Below are 18000 nucleotides of genomic sequence, written 5' to 3'. Positions count from 1 at the left end.
GGGAGGAGCCGTTAGAACCGTTACGACCGTTGGCCAGGGGCGCGCCGCGCCCGCGCAGGTGCGGAGCTGTTCTGCCGGGCCCGGGCCTGGCGGGGTGGGGGCGAGCACGGCGGCCTCCCGCCGAGCTGCCCCGCGGGAGGAGAGGAGGAGGAGGAGGAGGAGGAGGAGGGCGGCTGCGCCCCGCGCAGGGCTCCGGCAGGTCTGGCCGCGCCCGGCGGTGCGGCGGGTGCCTGAGGTCGGCGTTAGCAGCCCGCTGAAATCTGTCACGGCTCGGTCCTCCGGCACGTAGGACGTGCTGGGTCTGAGCGGATCTGCCTCGCTGGAAATAGCTCTACGGTTTCCATACGTGGAAGGTCAGGTTCCCCAAATACCTCCCGCTTTCATCCGTGGTCAGTTAAGGACTTCACGGACATCGCTATGGCAGATGTGAATGTTTATCTGCGCTCTTACGTTTCCTTCCTCTTCTGGATCCTTGCTTTCAGATGGGAAAAGAGCCCCGCGCAGCTGTGAAGCCTGCTGCCTTTCTAACGATGTACACGTGTCTGCACAACGGACTAGCTCACAAGAGTACCCCTTGCACCTTAGCTAAGGTCGTTTTCTGGTTGTGAAGAATAAGATGTGTGTTGTTCAGCAGAAATGCTGACCGTAGTTGTCAAAGCCGTGGGTTTAACAGCTTTTAAAGGATGTCTGTCTTTAGAGCCTTTCTCGATAGAGATGTGTGTAAGCAGTGCAGCTGTTTTGGCTTATGCTAGCTGAGGCCCTGGTCTTACAGTACAGGTATGTGCCTTAGGGTCTGAGCAAGCAGAGAAAACTGTAAAATGTAGATTCTAGTCTTGCAGTGAATTCCATGTGAATAGATCCTACCTGGTACTTACTACAGAACAGAGCATTAATATTGTGGTCTTATTTTAATTTAAAAATTACTCTGTGCATCCCATATGTCCTTAAGTCTGACCTACATAGTTGCAACAAGATTTGTCTCCATTTGCAGTACGAAATCTCAGGAGGGTGAGGTGGATTTTGTTCCTTCACACAGTAACAAAGTTGACAGCTCAATTCTGACGCCAAAATCTCTTGTCCTCTGGTTCGTAGTCCACTGCCTCTCTTCTTGGGAGTCACAGAAATTGATTGGCACTATCTTATAGCAGAGACGGGCTCCTTGTTGTTGCTAAATGTCAGATGGGTATATGGACCCCAGTTAAATTTTTGGTGCCCATCTTACATATGACCTGAATAAACATAAGACTATCAAGTTGAGAAGGAAAGCTACAGAATTTTCTCACTGCTTTGGCTTCACTTCCAAGTTGAACAAGGCTCCCTAAAACATTTCTAGCTCACTGTATTGTTGCTGTGTATCTGCCTGCAATGGTCAGGTGGAACTCCAGTAACTGGGAAGGGGACAAGTAGTGAAACTGGCCTGTTTTCGGTTGTTTTCTGACCAGGTCCCAGCAGCCTCTGCTTCGGTACCCTCGGCTCCTGCCCGTGTCCAGTACCATTCCACTTTACAGTACTTTTGAGTCCTTCTTTCTCGTACAGTGTTCCCAGCTCCCTCCATGTACCAGCTGTGCGCACGCTGGTTGCCCAGATGGCCAAGGCGAACAGACAACTGTTGAGCTAGTGCTGCAGCCTTTCCCTCAGCACTCCCCAGCTGCCAATTTCCAATAAACACATAAACTCTGTCTTCAGAACATCTACTGTTCTCTGAGATGTATTTGAAATTAGCCAGTGGATCCAAAAGCTTACCAGTGAAAAGCGTGATTATATAAACTTTGTTTCCATAGGAAACGGTGCTTGAAGGAAAGTTGTTCTCTGAGGAGAACTAAGGAAGCCTGGTTTCCTGAGGACTTGTTTGCCACATCCTACCATAGGAACTCCTCCTGCCTGTCTCCTACCACCCTCCATCCCCCGGTAGCTTCCGTCTCCCCAGGACTGCACCCAGATGCCGCCTGTGTCCTGATCTGCCCTGTCTTTGTGCGTGCGGCCAGCTGAGTCAGGTGTTCCTGTTTGCTGAGTGGTGGCCAGCTGGCTGCTGGTAAAGATGGGGCATATATACCAAGTTGTCCTTGGCTTCTTGAGGCTTTTGTCCTCCGTCTGGCCAGTTGTTTTTTTTAAAGCTCACGGATGTATTCCTCTGACAAACTTGACAGAAATGTAGGTAATGGATTTGAAAGTTACTAAGGAATTTAATGGGGCAAGGTGGACAGACAGATGAACAAAATGATTTCATTTCTTTCAGAAGGCGTGTGAGAATATAAAAGGCGGTTACTGATTTTTACACTTGCAGGCACAGTTAACACAGTGGTTAAAGTGCTTGTGGTCTTTCATATTTGTCTATATTCTAGCTCTCAACTGGGGATGCAGTTGTACATGTGGAAAGTTGGAGCATAGAATGTCACAAAAATTTTGCCTGTAGATAGCAGGGGTTTTAACAGAAAAAGACATGGAGAAATAGCGGAGAAATGAAGCCTCGTGCCCTGGATTACTGAACTCATACACAAACCAGGCGGCATACAGAGAGTGGAAGTGACAGAATGAGTCTGAAAAATCTTAAGCAAAGGTCTGTGGGAGCCTGCCTGTGAAAACTGAAATAACAAGGCTTACACAGAGAGGGAAAGCAAGCATGAGCTACTGAGGAGTTGGCCAGAGAGGGGAGGATAGGAAGAAAGATGGATCTGGTGAGACTGAAGTACGTTTTGGGAAGAGGAAAATGTCACTACTGTATACGCTGTTTCTTCAAGGCATTTTCCAGGATCTACTGGACAACTTTTAAAGACCTTTTGATAGGAGATCCCAAAAGGCGTAGTGTATTTAGGAAGAGAAAACGTGCATTTAAACAGAACTTAGAGCGTACTTAACCATATTTATTTCAGATTGGCATCTGTTTGAGCTATGATTTTTTGTGTACTTGTGCTGACAAACTAAACCTTTGCCTGCCCTCAGACCTTATTTGTCATTTGGAGCATAACAAAATCCTTGCAAATTGTACACAAGTATTTTTGAGATAGTAGCTTTCTAGATTTATGTTATAAAAATAAGGTTATGATATGTGGCATGGTGTTGATCTTGTGACTCCAATAAAATAGTTTTCTGAGATGTGGTCCTCTGCTAACTTTGTAGGCTGTTTACAGTAGCTGTGATTTTGCTGCTGTTTCTAACAGGCAAATTTCACGTCGCTTTTTGAACTGGGAGTAAAGTGGTATGATGTTGGTATTTAATGCTGGTAGGCATGCTTTAGTTCAGGCGTTTGTGTGCACAGTGACCCCACTGTGATATTAAGAAGATGCTGTTATTTGGATATTGACTTGGAAGACTTGTTACTTGCTGAGAATACAGACCTGATTGTAATGAGAGACAAAATTGATCAGGAAATATCCCAAAGAGGTAGTGAAAAACAAGAAGCATTTCTTATGCAAACCTGCCAGTTGACTACACTATTAAAAACCTGGTATGGTTGTTTATTTCTGACTATCTTCCTTTCCAGGTTGATCAGGAGTATGTTAAAATTGTAGAGAGGGAAATGAGTTTTTCTGTCCTTTCGAAACGTGGAGATGGGAGTTTGGGTGGTAAGGCAACAAAACTCTATGTCTTCTGTTTAGTAATGGTAGCTGGAGATAATGCTAAGCAGAAGCTCAGGAAAAAAAGAAAAGAAAAAAAAACCCAAACCAACAACTGAACACTGTTAGAGTTAGCTGACCTTGGTAAGAGATCAGTGTCTGCTGACCAACAGCAGGAGGGAATGTGTGGTGTTCTGGGACTGTAAGTACACAGGGATTACTCTGTCATTGTATCTTGTTAGCTCTGGTCGGACACTTAAAAGGTACTTGACTTCTGAAAACTTTAATTGGGTTTTTCCTTCTCCGATGCCTTCTGGTTCAAAGAGCATCTGCTATTATTTTGTGCATCCCATATTCCCACGACTCTTAGGTAGAAGTAAGCAGCTACCCTGTCCGTTTGCCTCTTTCTGTCAAGCATGAAGACTCTCGCCTTGTCCTCTCACCCCTGCCAGTTTCTGGAACTATTTCCTTTTTGGGTTTCCTCCTGAGATTACCCCTGGGTTTACTTTTGTCATTGTCCTAGACCCTTTTGCCCTTCGTTCCACAGAGTTCTGCTCACAGCTCACCCTAATTTTCCCTTTTTAAAATTTTGGGGGTTTGTTGTTATTTCATTTGTTTCTGTGGCCACCTTTCCCATCTCTGTCCTCATTCCAGGACCAGTTTCGCGCTTCCTGAGCTTTCATAATCCTCTTTTCCAATCCAAGTCTTTTCCAAAGATTTGTCCTTTTCTGCAAATTATTTTCTTCCAAAACTGTGTAAATATTTTCTTACAACACCTCAACACTGTCACTCTTGCCATCTTCAATTTAAAACCGATAAAGTTTAAGTTCCTGCTCTTCACGGTAAACTTCTTCATGAAGAGATTAATTTTTGTTCACTTGTACAGCAAGGAGCATAATGTTGGCACCTAAGGAGTAATGTGCAGGCTCTTCAGCTAGCCTGTGAAATCGATTGCATAGCAACCTCAGGGGTGTTTTGTTGTTTGTTGGAGAAAAGCAGCTGATGACTCATTTCGGCAGATGTCAGTAAAAAGTCAGAGCCGGCTCACCTGCTTAAAGCTACAGACAGCAAAAGGGGAGTGTAATTGTGTAACTGGAGGAGAAATGTTTGGTGGGGAGTGGTTGTTCACTTCAGGGAATTACTGAAATGTCTTATAGCAAATACTTAATTTTTTTTTTTTTTTTTAAATTCTATCTACATTATTGGAGGTTTTCAGCCAAAATTAGCTTCAAAGCTGTCGCAAAAGGTAAACTAAGTAAATGACCTTTAATTTAAGTGGTGGCTCTAGTTATATTCTCCTCCCTCCTGCAAAAAGAATACCCCTAGAGAAATTCAGCATTCCTGAAAAATCAGTCTAGGAAAGCGAGTACCCAGCTTGAGCTCTAAAGGTATGAAATGTTTCTGTCCCGTGCTTTAGTTGGCCAGCGCTGGGCTGTGAGGCTTTCTTAAAATGTATCTGTACATGTATACATATCTTATAATGAGAAGTAACTGTTCTGAAAGGAACTGTGTTCTTCTGTGTAACTTCTTACAAACTCTAATGGATTTTAAAAATGAATGAAAGCAGATCTTGATAACAGCAATGTTCAAAGTTATTTAGAATTACTAGTTTTAAAGAAGTGAAATTATGAAATTACAATGAGAGGGTACAGTGATAGCCTGATCTGCTTTGCTCGCTTTCTTAGATTTAAGAATAACGTTATTATTTAGGGCTGTCTCTCTGAGTGACGGGTTGTGTATTTGCAAGAATTGGGGCTCTCGGGTCAGGTGCATCTTCCTTGTCTGCGCTTCTCATTCTCATGCTTGCAGTGTGTAATAGGCAGATTGACGTGCTGTTTGCAGAAATACAGGCTGCCTAAACAGAATGGACATTTTAATTTCTGTGTAAACGTGATTTGTTGTCTTCACTATTAGCACAAGCACTTATTTTCCAATAGATTAAAATCAGTATTACGTAGTCAACAGGCGACCATAGTACTAGTTTGAGGCATCATCCATCAGACTTGGTAGCCTTCTTTCACCCTACCCCCTACCCTTCGTGGGGTTTTTATGTTACTTTAAGTGGTTGCTATTAACATTAAACCGCTTGTTCACATTTCAGTTTTAACTCATTGTCATTAGGAGACTTTCACTTTCTTTCCTGCTTCAGTGGACAGGTTTTATAGGAAGTATTTAAGAGGCAAAATATGTAACTTGGGAAGGGCCACACTGAACTGAGCTGTCACCTGAGGTGGGACAATGACGGGGAAAAAAATTCAGATGGCAAACTGGGCTAAAAGCCATGCTTCTGCATCGCCAGAGCGTGTGGCCTGTGAGTCAAGTGGTGCTCAGCTTGGTTGCCGTGCTGAAAAGAGTGATTTTGAAAATAGGGAGATCTGACAGTTTGTTACCGAATTTCCTTTTCCCTCTTGGTGGGCTCTTTGTGACTGTTTCTAAGTGGTTCAGCTGCCGATTCTTTGTTGGGCTTGCCTGGGCCGTAGTTTTACCTGCACATATGGTCACTAGTGCTGCTGCCAGGAGAAACACTTGTTCTTGGCCTCGTGGTGTGCCCTCCTCAGATGCTTGTGAAACCACGTTGGAAACCAGATTTGGGGGAAGGAGGCCTGAACCCAGAAGTTGATAAATAAAAATGTTCAAGCTTTAACACCGATCAGGCCTTTCATGGAGTTCATTGCACGAAGGTGGGAAGTACAGGGAGGGCAGGGCTGTTCTTTGGGTGACAGTGCTGACCTGAGTAACTTAAGGTGCCCCTCTGTAGATAGATGGGCTTTGTAGATGCTTGATGGGTCATCTCCCGTTGTTGGAGCTGCTGTGCCGCCCTCCCTTGTCTCTCTGACTTGCACCAGTAGTGATGTTTTGTAGGCAGATGATAAACTATGCATTGGCTCAAAAACTAACCATAGTAGGTGGTTCACACACAAACCAAAGAAGGTGGTTAATGTTTGGGTGGATTGGCAACCTGGATCATTGAACTACCTTGCGGCTGAGTTGCATGAATGCTAGCACTGACACACGGGAAGGTGGGAGAGCCATGGGAAGGTGGGAGATGTAGCTGGGAGGTAGGGTGGGTCCGCTGTGGACCTAATGTAAATTTATTTATGGTGCTGTGGAGTCCTTCTTGGGCTTGCATGTGCTTTTATACTAGTACTCTTATACTGTGCCAAACCTGAGTCTGCACTGATGACTTGCTCAAAGGATGTGCCTTACTGTCATTTGCTGTTTGCCACGGCCCTAATCTTCGATGGCGATGACCCCAATGATATGCTCAGGCCCCTCAGAACCATTGTACCCCTCTGTGACCTTTGCAGACAGGGCAAGGTGTCCACACAGACACTGAAGATGGCCATGATCTGTGTTTGGCCAGCAAGTCATAGTCTGGCTGTCCTTTGGTTGCTGCTGGTGAATTAACTTAGCCTGTGCAGCTTGTTTTTCCCGTGACATGATTAGTAATGATGGGTTTATATGCTTATTGGTAAATTGCATGAGAAGGCTTTTCTATATTAGTCCTACCACAGCTCAGGGTGCCATTTGTGGTTTTCATGATTAGCATAGCTTGTGCAAAGAGAAATCTCTGTTGGCTCTGAGCATTCCTCAGAGATGTGCCTTAGTATCTGTTTCCATTTGGGTTTTGACTACGTTCAACTAATATTATAAAGGTAATTTCTGTCCATACAATTGAAATACAGGTGATTAACTGTGTTATGTTGTCCTTACATGCTAACGCTGTACTGGCAAAGGCTTGTTGAGGGGTGAGACGTCTTGCAGCCCATTGTAAGTACAGAAACACAGATGTGGCTTCAACTGTGTTGTAGGTGAGGTTTCTGAGAAGACGCAGTATTGATGTTTGGGTTTTTTTTTTCTTGTTAATTTGGTGTTGAGATTACACATATTTTGTGGATTTTCTGTGGTTATTGGTTTTACAGTTGACTGCAGAAGATACATATTTAACCGCAAGGAAGTAAAGATGTCCCCCCCCTTTTTCCCTTCTCTCTTTTTTTTTTTTTTTTTTTTAAAAGAATGGAAGAAAGATGGGTAAATGATAGTGGCAGCAAATGAAAGGCGATAAATAAATTAAGTCTATTCTGTCCTTATGTCTTGTACCTTCAGGAGAGTAGGCTGTGCAGCTGTTCTCACCAGTTGTCAGATGTCAGGAAATTTACCTGGGAGCTTGCTCTTAAGGGACAAATCTTTAGGAAACCAGAGGTCATAGGTTCTCTTACTAATGGGAAAGTGTTTCTGAAACTGGAGCCATCAGCTTAAACTACAATTCTCTGCAAAAGTCTTGCCCATGTTAGTTATAGCTGTTATGATTTCAGCTGTGTAGAGATGCTATCAGGCAGTTTCCCCTTCTGTGCAGATTACTGAAAGGCTACAGGAAGACAGCAAACCCCATGTGTTTTAACAGAAATGTTTGGGCTTTAGGGTACAAGTGTACATAAATGCAAACTTGTGTTCCAAGAATAAACTTGATTTTGAGTTTGGTGGGATCTGCAGGAATGCAGTTTTGTAAGTTTGTGTTTTGTTAATTTTTAGGGGTACCAGAAGATGCTTCAGTGGTGATAGCTCTTTCACAATGCAAGTTATGAATGAAATTCATTAACTAACATCCCCTTCCTCGCCCTGATCTCCAGTAGACTTCCTGTAACGCTTGGAAGAAAGGGTCAGGGGAGAAGGGTTGAAGGTCACCATGAAGCTAAAGCAGCGAGTTGTGCTGTTGGCCATCCTCCTTGTCATCTTCATTTTCACAAAAGTTTTCCTCATTGACAACTTGGACACCTCAGCTGCTAACCGGGAGGACCAGCGCGCCTTTCACCGTATGATGGCAAGCCTCCATGTAGAACTGGACCCCCGACTTGACCATACATTGCAGTCCCCTTGGGAGATTGCGTCCCAATGGGTGGTGCCCCGGGAGGTGTATCCTGAGGAGACGCCTGAGCTAGGGGCTGTTATGCATGCCATGACAACAAAGAAAATAATAAAAGCTGATGTGGGATACAAGGGAACCCAGCTGAAAGCTTTGCTAATACTTGAAGGAGGACAGAAGGTTGTCTTCAAACCCAAGAGGTAAATATTGCCTTCAATGACTGAATTAATAACTGCTTTATGTATATATTTTTTTTAATCTCCATGTTGTTGCATTAATGTTTAAGTTGCAAATTTACATGTAAATGGAAAGGCCATTCTGTTATTTGTGAGACAGTACAGAGCCTTGCTGGTGCTCTAGTAACATGAGGTTGTTGAGCCAACTGTCTCTCAGGCTGTATAGTTTTGATGCTCGAAACAGCCTGTCTTGAGGTTAAAAGAATAATCACTGTGATCAGTCCTGAGGGAATGTTGGTTAAACCTGATGTTTCTGAGCAGTGTCTTTCTCATTGTGGAAGTGCACGTTCTGGCAGTGTGAAGACAAGTCTTGCCTACTCTTTCTGAGTAAGGGTCATGTCAAACTGCCATGAGAGAATGCAGTTCAAGAAGAGGGAGGGAGTGAAAGTTGACAGTGGTCTTAAAAGTAGATCTGGGTGTCTGGTGTAACTGCATGAAGACTGTAAAAATGGCTTGGTAGGTCAGAGTTAAAGCCCCTGAATTTCCTGTCTGCCGATAGTGACTAGTGGAGGAGCAATGTAAGAATGGGTGGGTAGTGATACTTCCTTGGTGTGGCCTCTGTTTACCGTGATCCGCAGGGAAAATTGACATGATTGAACATTTATGAAGAGTCTTGTGCATGTCTGTAAAGCTTTTTGAACTGTTTGCCTTCAGGGAAAAGGAGAAGAAAGATGTAAAAAAAGTAAGGCAGGTGTGTTCTGAGGGAGTGCCCTGCAAATGTAAAGTGTTGTCATCACAGAGTGAGTACATCTCTCTCCAAAGTATATTGGTTGAGCAAGCATGCAGTTTTTCTGTCATGTTAATGAATGATTAGAGAATGAGAAAAAAAATCTGCCCTCCGCTTCTTGAATTCACAGTCCTGTTTCTGTATGGTCAATTACTAGTCTAGCTGGAGCTTGACTGTGGGGCTAGGCTGCGTTTAAACAGTGTGAACCTTGCACACAGATGTCTTGGTGGTGCAACAGCCGGCTCATCCAATAAATGCAGTAACAAGACATGGCGTTTCTATAATGCTTTATGTATAAGTGAGTGCTGTAAAGCGTTTCACCAAGCATTAAATTACATTCCCATAATGGAATGTCTGTGCAGGTGAACACAGTGACTGTGCTCCATCAAGGACATGTGCAGCTGGGAATGTTTATAGGACTGCTAGATGGTATGGCCCTAGCCATACCGGTAGACCCATGTTCTGTTTGTGACTGCTAAATAGCTAGGCTTGTAGGTAGAGTCTTGTTCTGTCATTGCAAGATAGTCTATTTAACTAGCTTTTGACCTGACAGATATGTCAAAGTTACTGCTAAAAACCTTTTTGAGAAAACTTAACTGGTTGGGAAAGAATGAATTCTCTTGTTACCTTTGCTCTAGAAAGGACTAGATGCCTGCTGTGCATGGAAGCAATAATTTGATTGTGTTTTACCAATAGGTTTTAGCTCTGCAGCTTTCAAAATGTGACCATGTTTTCAAAAACCTGCTGTAAGTACATCCAAAAGACCTGACTTAGAGGACATGTTCTGAGGGTTAGCCGTCTCATTTCAAAATTACTTGAAATCCAGCCTAAGTTGCTATTGATTAATAGTTGCTACCATAATATGCCAGTGGTTTATGTGAAATAAGATGCTTGTTTGGTGTAAGTTCCAATTTGGCAGGAATCTGTCAGATCCTCCTCCCAAAAACTCCATACCATCCTGCATTGGTTAATTCTCTTTTGAGCTGCCTTGCAGAGAAGCTAAAGCATTTGCTCAGACTGGTGAAATGGACTGTTACCTTGCCCCAGATCTTCTCTGAGCAGGGTTAAAACATCAAAGTAGAGCACTGTGGCTTCTCTTACACTGTTGCTGCTACTGCTTGAACCCCAAGTCTGTTGGAAATAATCCAGTTTACACAATTTGATACATAGATGGAAATGAGAAAATAGGTAATCTAATTTGGCCTTACTTTATTTGAACATGTATTGCATTTCACCCATTTGCTCGGTATTGATTGTGGTATTTTATGCTTATCTGAAGCATGCTTTTTAAGCAGTATCTAGATCTGATTCAAATGTCATGAGTCTCAAAAACTTGTGTTTGCCTTCACAATGTAAGTAACATCTATTAAAAAAGAAAAAAAGGGGAAAAAAGCCCACCACTTCATCATAATATACCATTGTTGTTGTAATGAGTGTCTAATTTCTATTTCTTGCTGTTCATTACATCTTTTCTCCACCAGAATAAAGGGTCTTTTTATATCCAGTATTGTCCTCAGGTTCACGCTTGCTGATTTTCTAGCTACTAAAGATTGCATTTGGCATTTCTTCCACAATATCAGATTGTATTTTCATGTTAATCTACAATCCATTCTAACCCCAAAATCATTTGTGGAGTTGCTGCTTTCCAGTATAAATAGTGCCCTGTTCTGTAGCTGGGTCTGTGCTCTTTGTTCTTAGATGTGACTTGGCATATGGTTGAATTAAAACTCATTAGTTTGAATGGGCACCGCTTCCCAAGCTCTTGAGACCACTGTACGTTACCGACCTTTCCTCTTTATGTACTATTTCAACAGTCTGTATGCTGTTTAATCTCATTAATATTTTTTCTCTCTCCCATTGGCAATCATTTTGAAAGTGACCCAGAGTCTGTTTAACATAGCACTGTTATTGCACTTGTTACTCTGAACAGCAAAATTGATGGAAATCCTGCATGAATATTTGACTGACTTCAATTACAGATATGCCAGGGATTATGTAGTGGAAGGAGAACCATACGCTGGCTATGACAGACACAACGCAGAAGTGGCAGCCTTTCACTTGGATAGGTATGGAATTACTGGGTTACCTGGTTTTGTTGTCTCTGGTAAATGCTTTTTCAGAGTTGAGGAAAAAGGAGTTCCTTGAAGAATACACCTCAGATGTAAGCTATTTCTAACCTGCCAATATACCACATTGAAGGCAAAAGTAAAAGTTAGCTTTTTTTTGTGAAACTGCATTTCAAAGATCTGTGCAAGATTTGAACACTTAAGATTTTTTGTGAAAAAATTGAAAGGGAGAATGAGCACTGAAACCACTGATACTTCATATTAAATGGAAGAAAGAGGTTAGCCAAATCCTGTGGAAGAGTGTGAAATGCTGAATGTATATGCTAAGTTAATGTCCAGTACACTAAAAAGTTAAGTCTAATGTCTAGACTAAATATGAATCAGTGCATCCTAGAGGAAAAACAGCTATTCATGTATAGTAATTGTATTCGGGGTACCCAGGTGGTTTTGTGGACCTGAGCTGGAGGTACAATTACCAGAAGAAAAACAAAGTTACAGGACATATAAAGAATGGGACAGAAAATACCAAACACTGAATGTCAATAGTTACAAAATACTGTTAGAGGTGCAGTTTCATCTAGAATAAATGAGCACAGTCTTGGTCTCCTCATTGTAAGAGGACTACGTTGGCACTTTGGAGAAGATCTCTGAAGATAATTAAAGATGTGAAAAATTCTTAAATAAGACTTAAAATCTTGGGAAAGGGAATAAGGAGGGACAAATATAAAAAACAGAACAGTTGGACTTAAACTGAGGTTTCTCAGTACATAAGAGGCTCATCACTGTGACTGAATTCATAGGTGGTAAAAGATATGTTTGTTAGTCCTTATTCATCTGTGGAACTCATAGCACAGGCAATGGAAATTAGTAATTCTAGGAAGGTTTGGTTGTGTAATACCCATTGCTGCTGTTGTAATCTTGAGGTGGTGGGCCAAAATCAGGGTATTTTAAGACCAAAAAATAGATGATGTAGCCAGATGTCTGTTGTCCATTCGTGCTTTCAAGAAACATACAGTTTTCAGTTTCCCTGAAAAAGCAGTGATCAAACCTTGTAAAGCCACATTTAAAGCCTCTTTCCAGTGTCCAAACCCCTTTTTCTTAGCTATTCCTTGCTGTCTATTTGGTTGTGGGTTTGTGCTTGTTTCTCTGGCCTTTATCCTCTCTTTGTGAATATGCACCTCTATATTCTTCAGGAATACCTAGCAGAAGCTACCTGCCCACAAAACTTTAGCATGTACCTTTGTTTTGGATGGTGACACTTACATATTTTGTCCAAGGATGCCATTGTTTCAAGAAGGATCTGAATCATGTTGTATGTTTACCCCTAATGGGGAGGCTGTGCTGTCCAGGATAGTGGCCTTTCAGCTGTGGGTCTGAAAATAGAGGGAGAGGTTTTCCAGATCTAAGCTTTGTGCTTATTTACTTGGAACCCCCACATTTTCTCAAGCTGTACATAACACTCTCTATTGGCTATGAATTTTGTCTTTATGCATACATGATTTGTTCAGGCAGACATTTTGTGTTGCCCTTTCTTAGAGGTATTTTATACTTATGGAAGGGGACTTACTTGTTGAATATCTAAAAAAAAAAAAAAAAAAAAGACACTTTGCAGCTGTTAGAGTGACTCTCCCAGTATTTCTATGCAATGTAGATTGTCCCTTTTCAGAAGGGACAGTCCCCTTTCAGTCTCTTTTTCCAAGATGCAAAGACTACCAGCAGGGTATCAAAAGCACACTAAGAGAGTTGGGGCTGACATTGTACTGATGTTTGTACTCCTCCTTTAAGCACTTTTAAAAGTCCGCTAGAAATGCCCAAGTCATTTGTGGTCACAGAGAAAAGACTATGGCAGACATGGGAGTGGAACCTGGATCTTGTGACTGCAAGTTTTATAATTATTTTTCCCACCTCTCTTTTTTTTCCAGACACTTCAGGCATTCAGTTTTGTTCTACCATTCTCTCTTCCTCCCCGCTCACGCCAAATAAAATAACTCCTAGATTGTTTACTTTCAAGTATAATTGAATTGGGCTTAAATATAACATTTTAATAGATAGTAATTCCCACAAATTATAAATGATCTTTCCAGGTGACCAGCCCAAAGGTCATATGGTTAATGCTTCAGCCTGTACACAAGACAGATGATGGATATTTCTGGTATGAGATCTGATTTCTGAGAGTTGGAGCATGGTGCATCCTGTGTTGCTCTGCTGCAAATGCTCTAATAAAGGAGTGTCACTGATGGCTTATAAAGCAAGTTTAACATCCAGGCATTTAAGAAAAAGGAGTTTCCTTATTTTGCCTTGGAGAATAGAGGAGGTTGCTGCAGGGTTCCAACTTTATTCTTTGGTCTTAGTCATCTCAAGTTCAGACAATGGCACAAGGACTGTGGGTTTGTTTTGTTTTGTTTAATTTAGAACTGCTGCCTGTGTTGCAAATTCTCATGTCATGTTTTTTCATCCCAAATTAGAATTCTAGGTTTCCGACGAGCTCCACTGGTTGTTGGCAGGTTTGTGAATCTACGTACAGAGATCAAACCAGTAGCCACAGAGCAGCTTCTGGGTACCTTCATGGCTGTGGGTAAGTGGATTCCATGGATTGTGCAGGCCAGTAAAGAAAAATGTGTTTAATGGGGAAAAAGAGCCATGGGGTTACGGAACGGTTAACTATCATACAGGAAGCTGGTAAGTCTCTTTCTGTGCCAAGAGAGGTCATAATGCTTGTATAACCCCATTTGGCGGGGGAGGAGGACTTGATTTTCTCCAAGTAGTTTTTCCTCTGTAACTTCTCTGTCTTCTCTCATGCTGCTGTTACAGATGGGATTTTTTTGGAGTAAGAATTTTCTCTCTGTTGTCAGAGGTGGTTAGAAAAGTCTATGATTAGACCTGAAAGGAAAAAAATGAAATTGTATTTAATGCGAACAACAGTGGTGATTTGGGATAATTTATAGAGCTGATGTGTCAGTTGGTATTAGATGTTGTTCGTGCTACATCAGTCTGCTGAGCATTCATAACTACATGTGTCAGAACTTCCGTACGTTGTTTACGGTAATAATGCCATGAAGGACACTTAATGGGAATTATTAATGTGACCTCCTACCAGGTGGTCAGTAAGCACCAAGAAATGACTTATGCTGCAGCCTTAACTCCTTCAGGCTTTCATAAAATATCTAATTATTACTCTTTTTTTTTTTTTTTTTTTCCCCTAATAAGACGACAGTAGAGATGATTGCTCATTACAGCTGGTAAATATGTGTGCCTGTGTATATTTCTATTAAAAGCACTGTCGGTAATCTCACCTACTATGTTTGCCTAACACTTTCAGTTATAAGGTGTAACTCAGATGAGAGTAGCTCTGCTTTGCCAAGCTCTTTTTGCATTCAGATTGGGTGTCTGCCTCAGGCAGACTTGACTTTTTCTAATTTCAGCCAAGATAACTAAGCAGTTTTCTAGCAGAAATGCTGACTTGAAAAGTATGGCTCCAGAAATTTTTATTGCCTTTCCTTAGATTCCTTGGAACTGCCTGTTCTGCAGAGCATGAACCAAAGAAATGGGTGGATGTGGGGAGAAGGTTGTGATCTCTTGTCAACCCCAATTTGACTAAGTTTCTGAGGTTTTGAAGAAAAGATAATTTATGCATACTTAGTGCAGATTTGCTAGAGTTGCAGCTAGAATCTCAAAGAATTCTGTCTCTCACTAGACCTGCTGCAGGCCACGGATAGGAAGAGAGACTTGCAGCACTTTCCTTACAAATAAGAGATCTGGTCTGCTGCAAGCTCTATGCTGTTAATGATCATCTCTCTGATGTCCTCACATTGTCTGACTGGGGTAGTGGGAGCACAAGAGCTGGGTCTGGTTGGAGGACTGCAAAGGAGCACTGGCTGGCTAAGGGATTGTGATGTGTGAGGGTGGAAAGTGAAAAAGACGTCTTTCAGTGCGCTGGGCCTGGTTTGGGGAGGTTATTGGATATGGTGCCAAAGGAAGAAGGGACAGGAAATAGGTGGAATCACAAGGAAGTGACACATAGTTGAATATTTTGGAAGAACATCTGTGAGTGTGGAACTGGAATTAACTTGGCAAGGGTCAAGCAAAGGCAGGTTGGAAGGGTGAAATAGAAAAGCTTAAGCTAAAAATGTTAATCTAGGCTATGCACATTACTTTATGCTACCGGCTACATAGGCCTTAATGGACTAAAGACTGCAGGGTTTCATCGTTCCTCTCTGTCAGAAGACACTCATGAAACTTGACCGATCTGCATTCCTAGATCATATAAGAATGACAGCTTGTTTGTGTTTCCCCTGCTCAGTCAGCTCAAGTAACTGAGACGTGTGGCAGGTCTCAGGGCTCCAAATTAATTTGAGTTCTGCTTAGTCTTTTTTCACTTGTCCCTTTTTGGTCAACTTTTTCAAAAAAATGGGAAATCTGACGCATGAAGTGTGAAATTTTAAAAAACAAGCAGTGCTAAGGTTGCAAAGTCAAGGTCCTAAGGACTAGGAAGGGATCAGAAAAACTTGTTGATAGTGCAATGTTGTATTAACTCTCAGTGTGATAAAAACATGAGAAAATATAATTACTCTCTGCTTTGAATATTAGTCTTTAATGTTGCTTTGAATGAACAGATGTCTGTTTAATCTCTTTTGAGCCTCTCCCTCTCAAGAGATAGGAAGCATGAGGTCAAGTGCAGTGAAATCCTATTGCAGGGAAGGCTCTGCTGCAACAGTATGCTCCTCCATTTCAGTTGGCATCTCTTGGATTAAGTTCTGCTCTTTTGATCCCTCTTTTTTTTTTTTTTTTTTTTTTTTAGGTAATAACACTTGCTTCTATGGGAAGTGCTACTATTGTCGGGAAACAGAACCAGCTTGTGCAGACGGGGACATCATGGAGGGGTCAGTGACTCTGTGGCTACCAGATGTCTGGCCTCTTCAGAAACATCGGCACCCATGGGGTAGGACTTACCGTGAAGGCAAACTTGCCAGGTATAAGAACATGATAGGGTTATTCTTTATACATGATAATTTCTGCTAGAATTACCCTTGCAACACAGTGGCTAATTAAGGAGCAAGTGTTTTCAAAACTTAGGGTTTTGCCGACAGTTTTCATGATATAACAGTAGAAGTCAAGAAGTCTAGGATGAGATTTAAATTAAAATGAGCAAGAAAGAAATCTTCATTGTTTTCCACAATACTAAGTGCTGTCCTTTTCCTACTTCTTGCCTGGAACAGAACTCCACCATGCAGTCACTCCAAGCTCTGAAAATCTTGGCTCTGGGCAAACCAAGACTCTTCTCTTGTGCCACTAGACCTTCTGTTGACACTGTGTCTCTCTGTGGCCCACTAAAATATGGTAGCACTGTGCTATTTTCTGCCAGACCTGATTTCACGGTCCTTGTAGTTTGTTTCAAGAGTTGTGGAGCTGGTTTAGCTTAAGTAAGTGGGCACTGAAAAGTTCTTTGCTTTGAATACCATCAGTATTTGGTGACCATGCTCAGCATCTGAAGAATGCTTTCAGAGAAGGACAAACATGGGATCTAGCAATCTTGTACAATAGACATAACATGTCTGAGTATTTGGGTTGGAGGAGTCCAAGTCTGTGTCGTGGACAAGTGACTAGGAAGAGATTTTTAGTTCTTGATCTAAAATAGCCACTGATTTCCAATGATGCAATTGTTCTCAGAAAGAATCTCATCCAAAGGCTTCATTGAATTGTTTTAGAGTATTAAATGTACAGTTTGATTTTTGAGCAGCAGATGTTCTCTCCTTTTCAACAGGTCAAAATCAGCTGTATTTAGTACATGGTAAATTGCAGTAATGAATGGACTGAATTTCTTGGAAGTGTTTCTTTTTTTGAGAGACTGTTTTTCATCACAAACTGCCTACTTACACAGGCATTTAGCCTGGTACCTATGCTGATTTGATATTTGCTGTATTTTAAACTCAGTTGCTCTTGCCTTGTTCAGATGTGATTGCATGGTTCTGTCTTGCACCTTGTTGTGTTGCGCTTTTCACTTTGCGAGCATCAGGAGAATTAAACATTCTAGATGTCATGCTCTCCTTTTTCTGTGTCTGGTAATTATGGAAAAATAACTCTGTAGGAATTTTTTCCTGATCTAGCTGCTTCTACTCTGTTCTGAGTTGACCTTTTGAACATAATTCATATAGTCACATTAGTGTACATAATTTTTAATGGACATGTAATAGGTAAAATCCCTGACCTTTGAAGTCCTATGCTAATACAATATAAATGATCAGAAATAAATGTTGGAGAAAGGTCTATCTTGGAAGACTGAATGGAAAATGAAAAGAGGGAGCATAGTATATCTGAAAAATTGTAGCAGGGAGATTAAGTACTGATCTAAAGGAAAATGAGAGAAAGAGAAACACTTGAGGGGGAGAGGGATGTAGCATAAAAGAAATGTATCCAGTACAAGGATGAGTACGTTCTGAGACTTTGCCTTGTGGATTTGTGCTGTAAGTTGAATATGAGTTGGACCTTGATGCAAAAGAAAGAGGGAACTGGAGACAGCATTTGAGGAGTGTGTGTGATGTGTCAACAAAAACAT

At 41.8% G+C, this 18000-nt stretch overlaps 1 protein-coding gene across 5 annotated transcripts in view; it reads left to right on the top strand.

Annotated features, from left to right (window-relative positions):
• Positions 1 to 18000, top strand: part of FAM20B (FAM20B glycosaminoglycan xylosylkinase) — a 28818-nt gene that overhangs the window by 456 nt on the left and 10362 nt on the right. Inside the window, exons 1-6 of one of the 5 annotated variants that reach the window (XM_052801330.1) lie at positions 198 to 353; positions 483 to 590; positions 8088 to 8618; positions 11361 to 11447; positions 13913 to 14022; positions 16246 to 16417. In XM_052801330.1, the coding sequence (XP_052657290.1) occupies positions 8242 to 8618; positions 11361 to 11447; positions 13913 to 14022; positions 16246 to 16417 (746 nt within the window). In that variant the 5' untranslated portion in view covers positions 198 to 353; positions 483 to 590; positions 8088 to 8241. Of the gene's footprint in view, positions 1 to 194; positions 354 to 482; positions 591 to 1728; positions 1909 to 8087; positions 8619 to 11360; positions 11448 to 13912; positions 14023 to 16245; positions 16418 to 18000 lie in introns of those variants that run through there. The other 4 variants (XM_052801335.1, XM_052801332.1, XM_052801333.1 and 1 more) reach the window with 4 other exon arrangements.

This window comes from Harpia harpyja, chromosome 11, assembly GCF_026419915.1.
Source record: "Harpia harpyja isolate bHarHar1 chromosome 11, bHarHar1 primary haplotype, whole genome shotgun sequence".
Classification (NCBI taxonomy): Eukaryota; Metazoa; Chordata; class Aves; order Accipitriformes; family Accipitridae; genus Harpia; species Harpia harpyja.
Note: the sequence above shows the minus strand (reverse complement) of the source record. Positions and strands in the feature narration are given on the sequence as shown.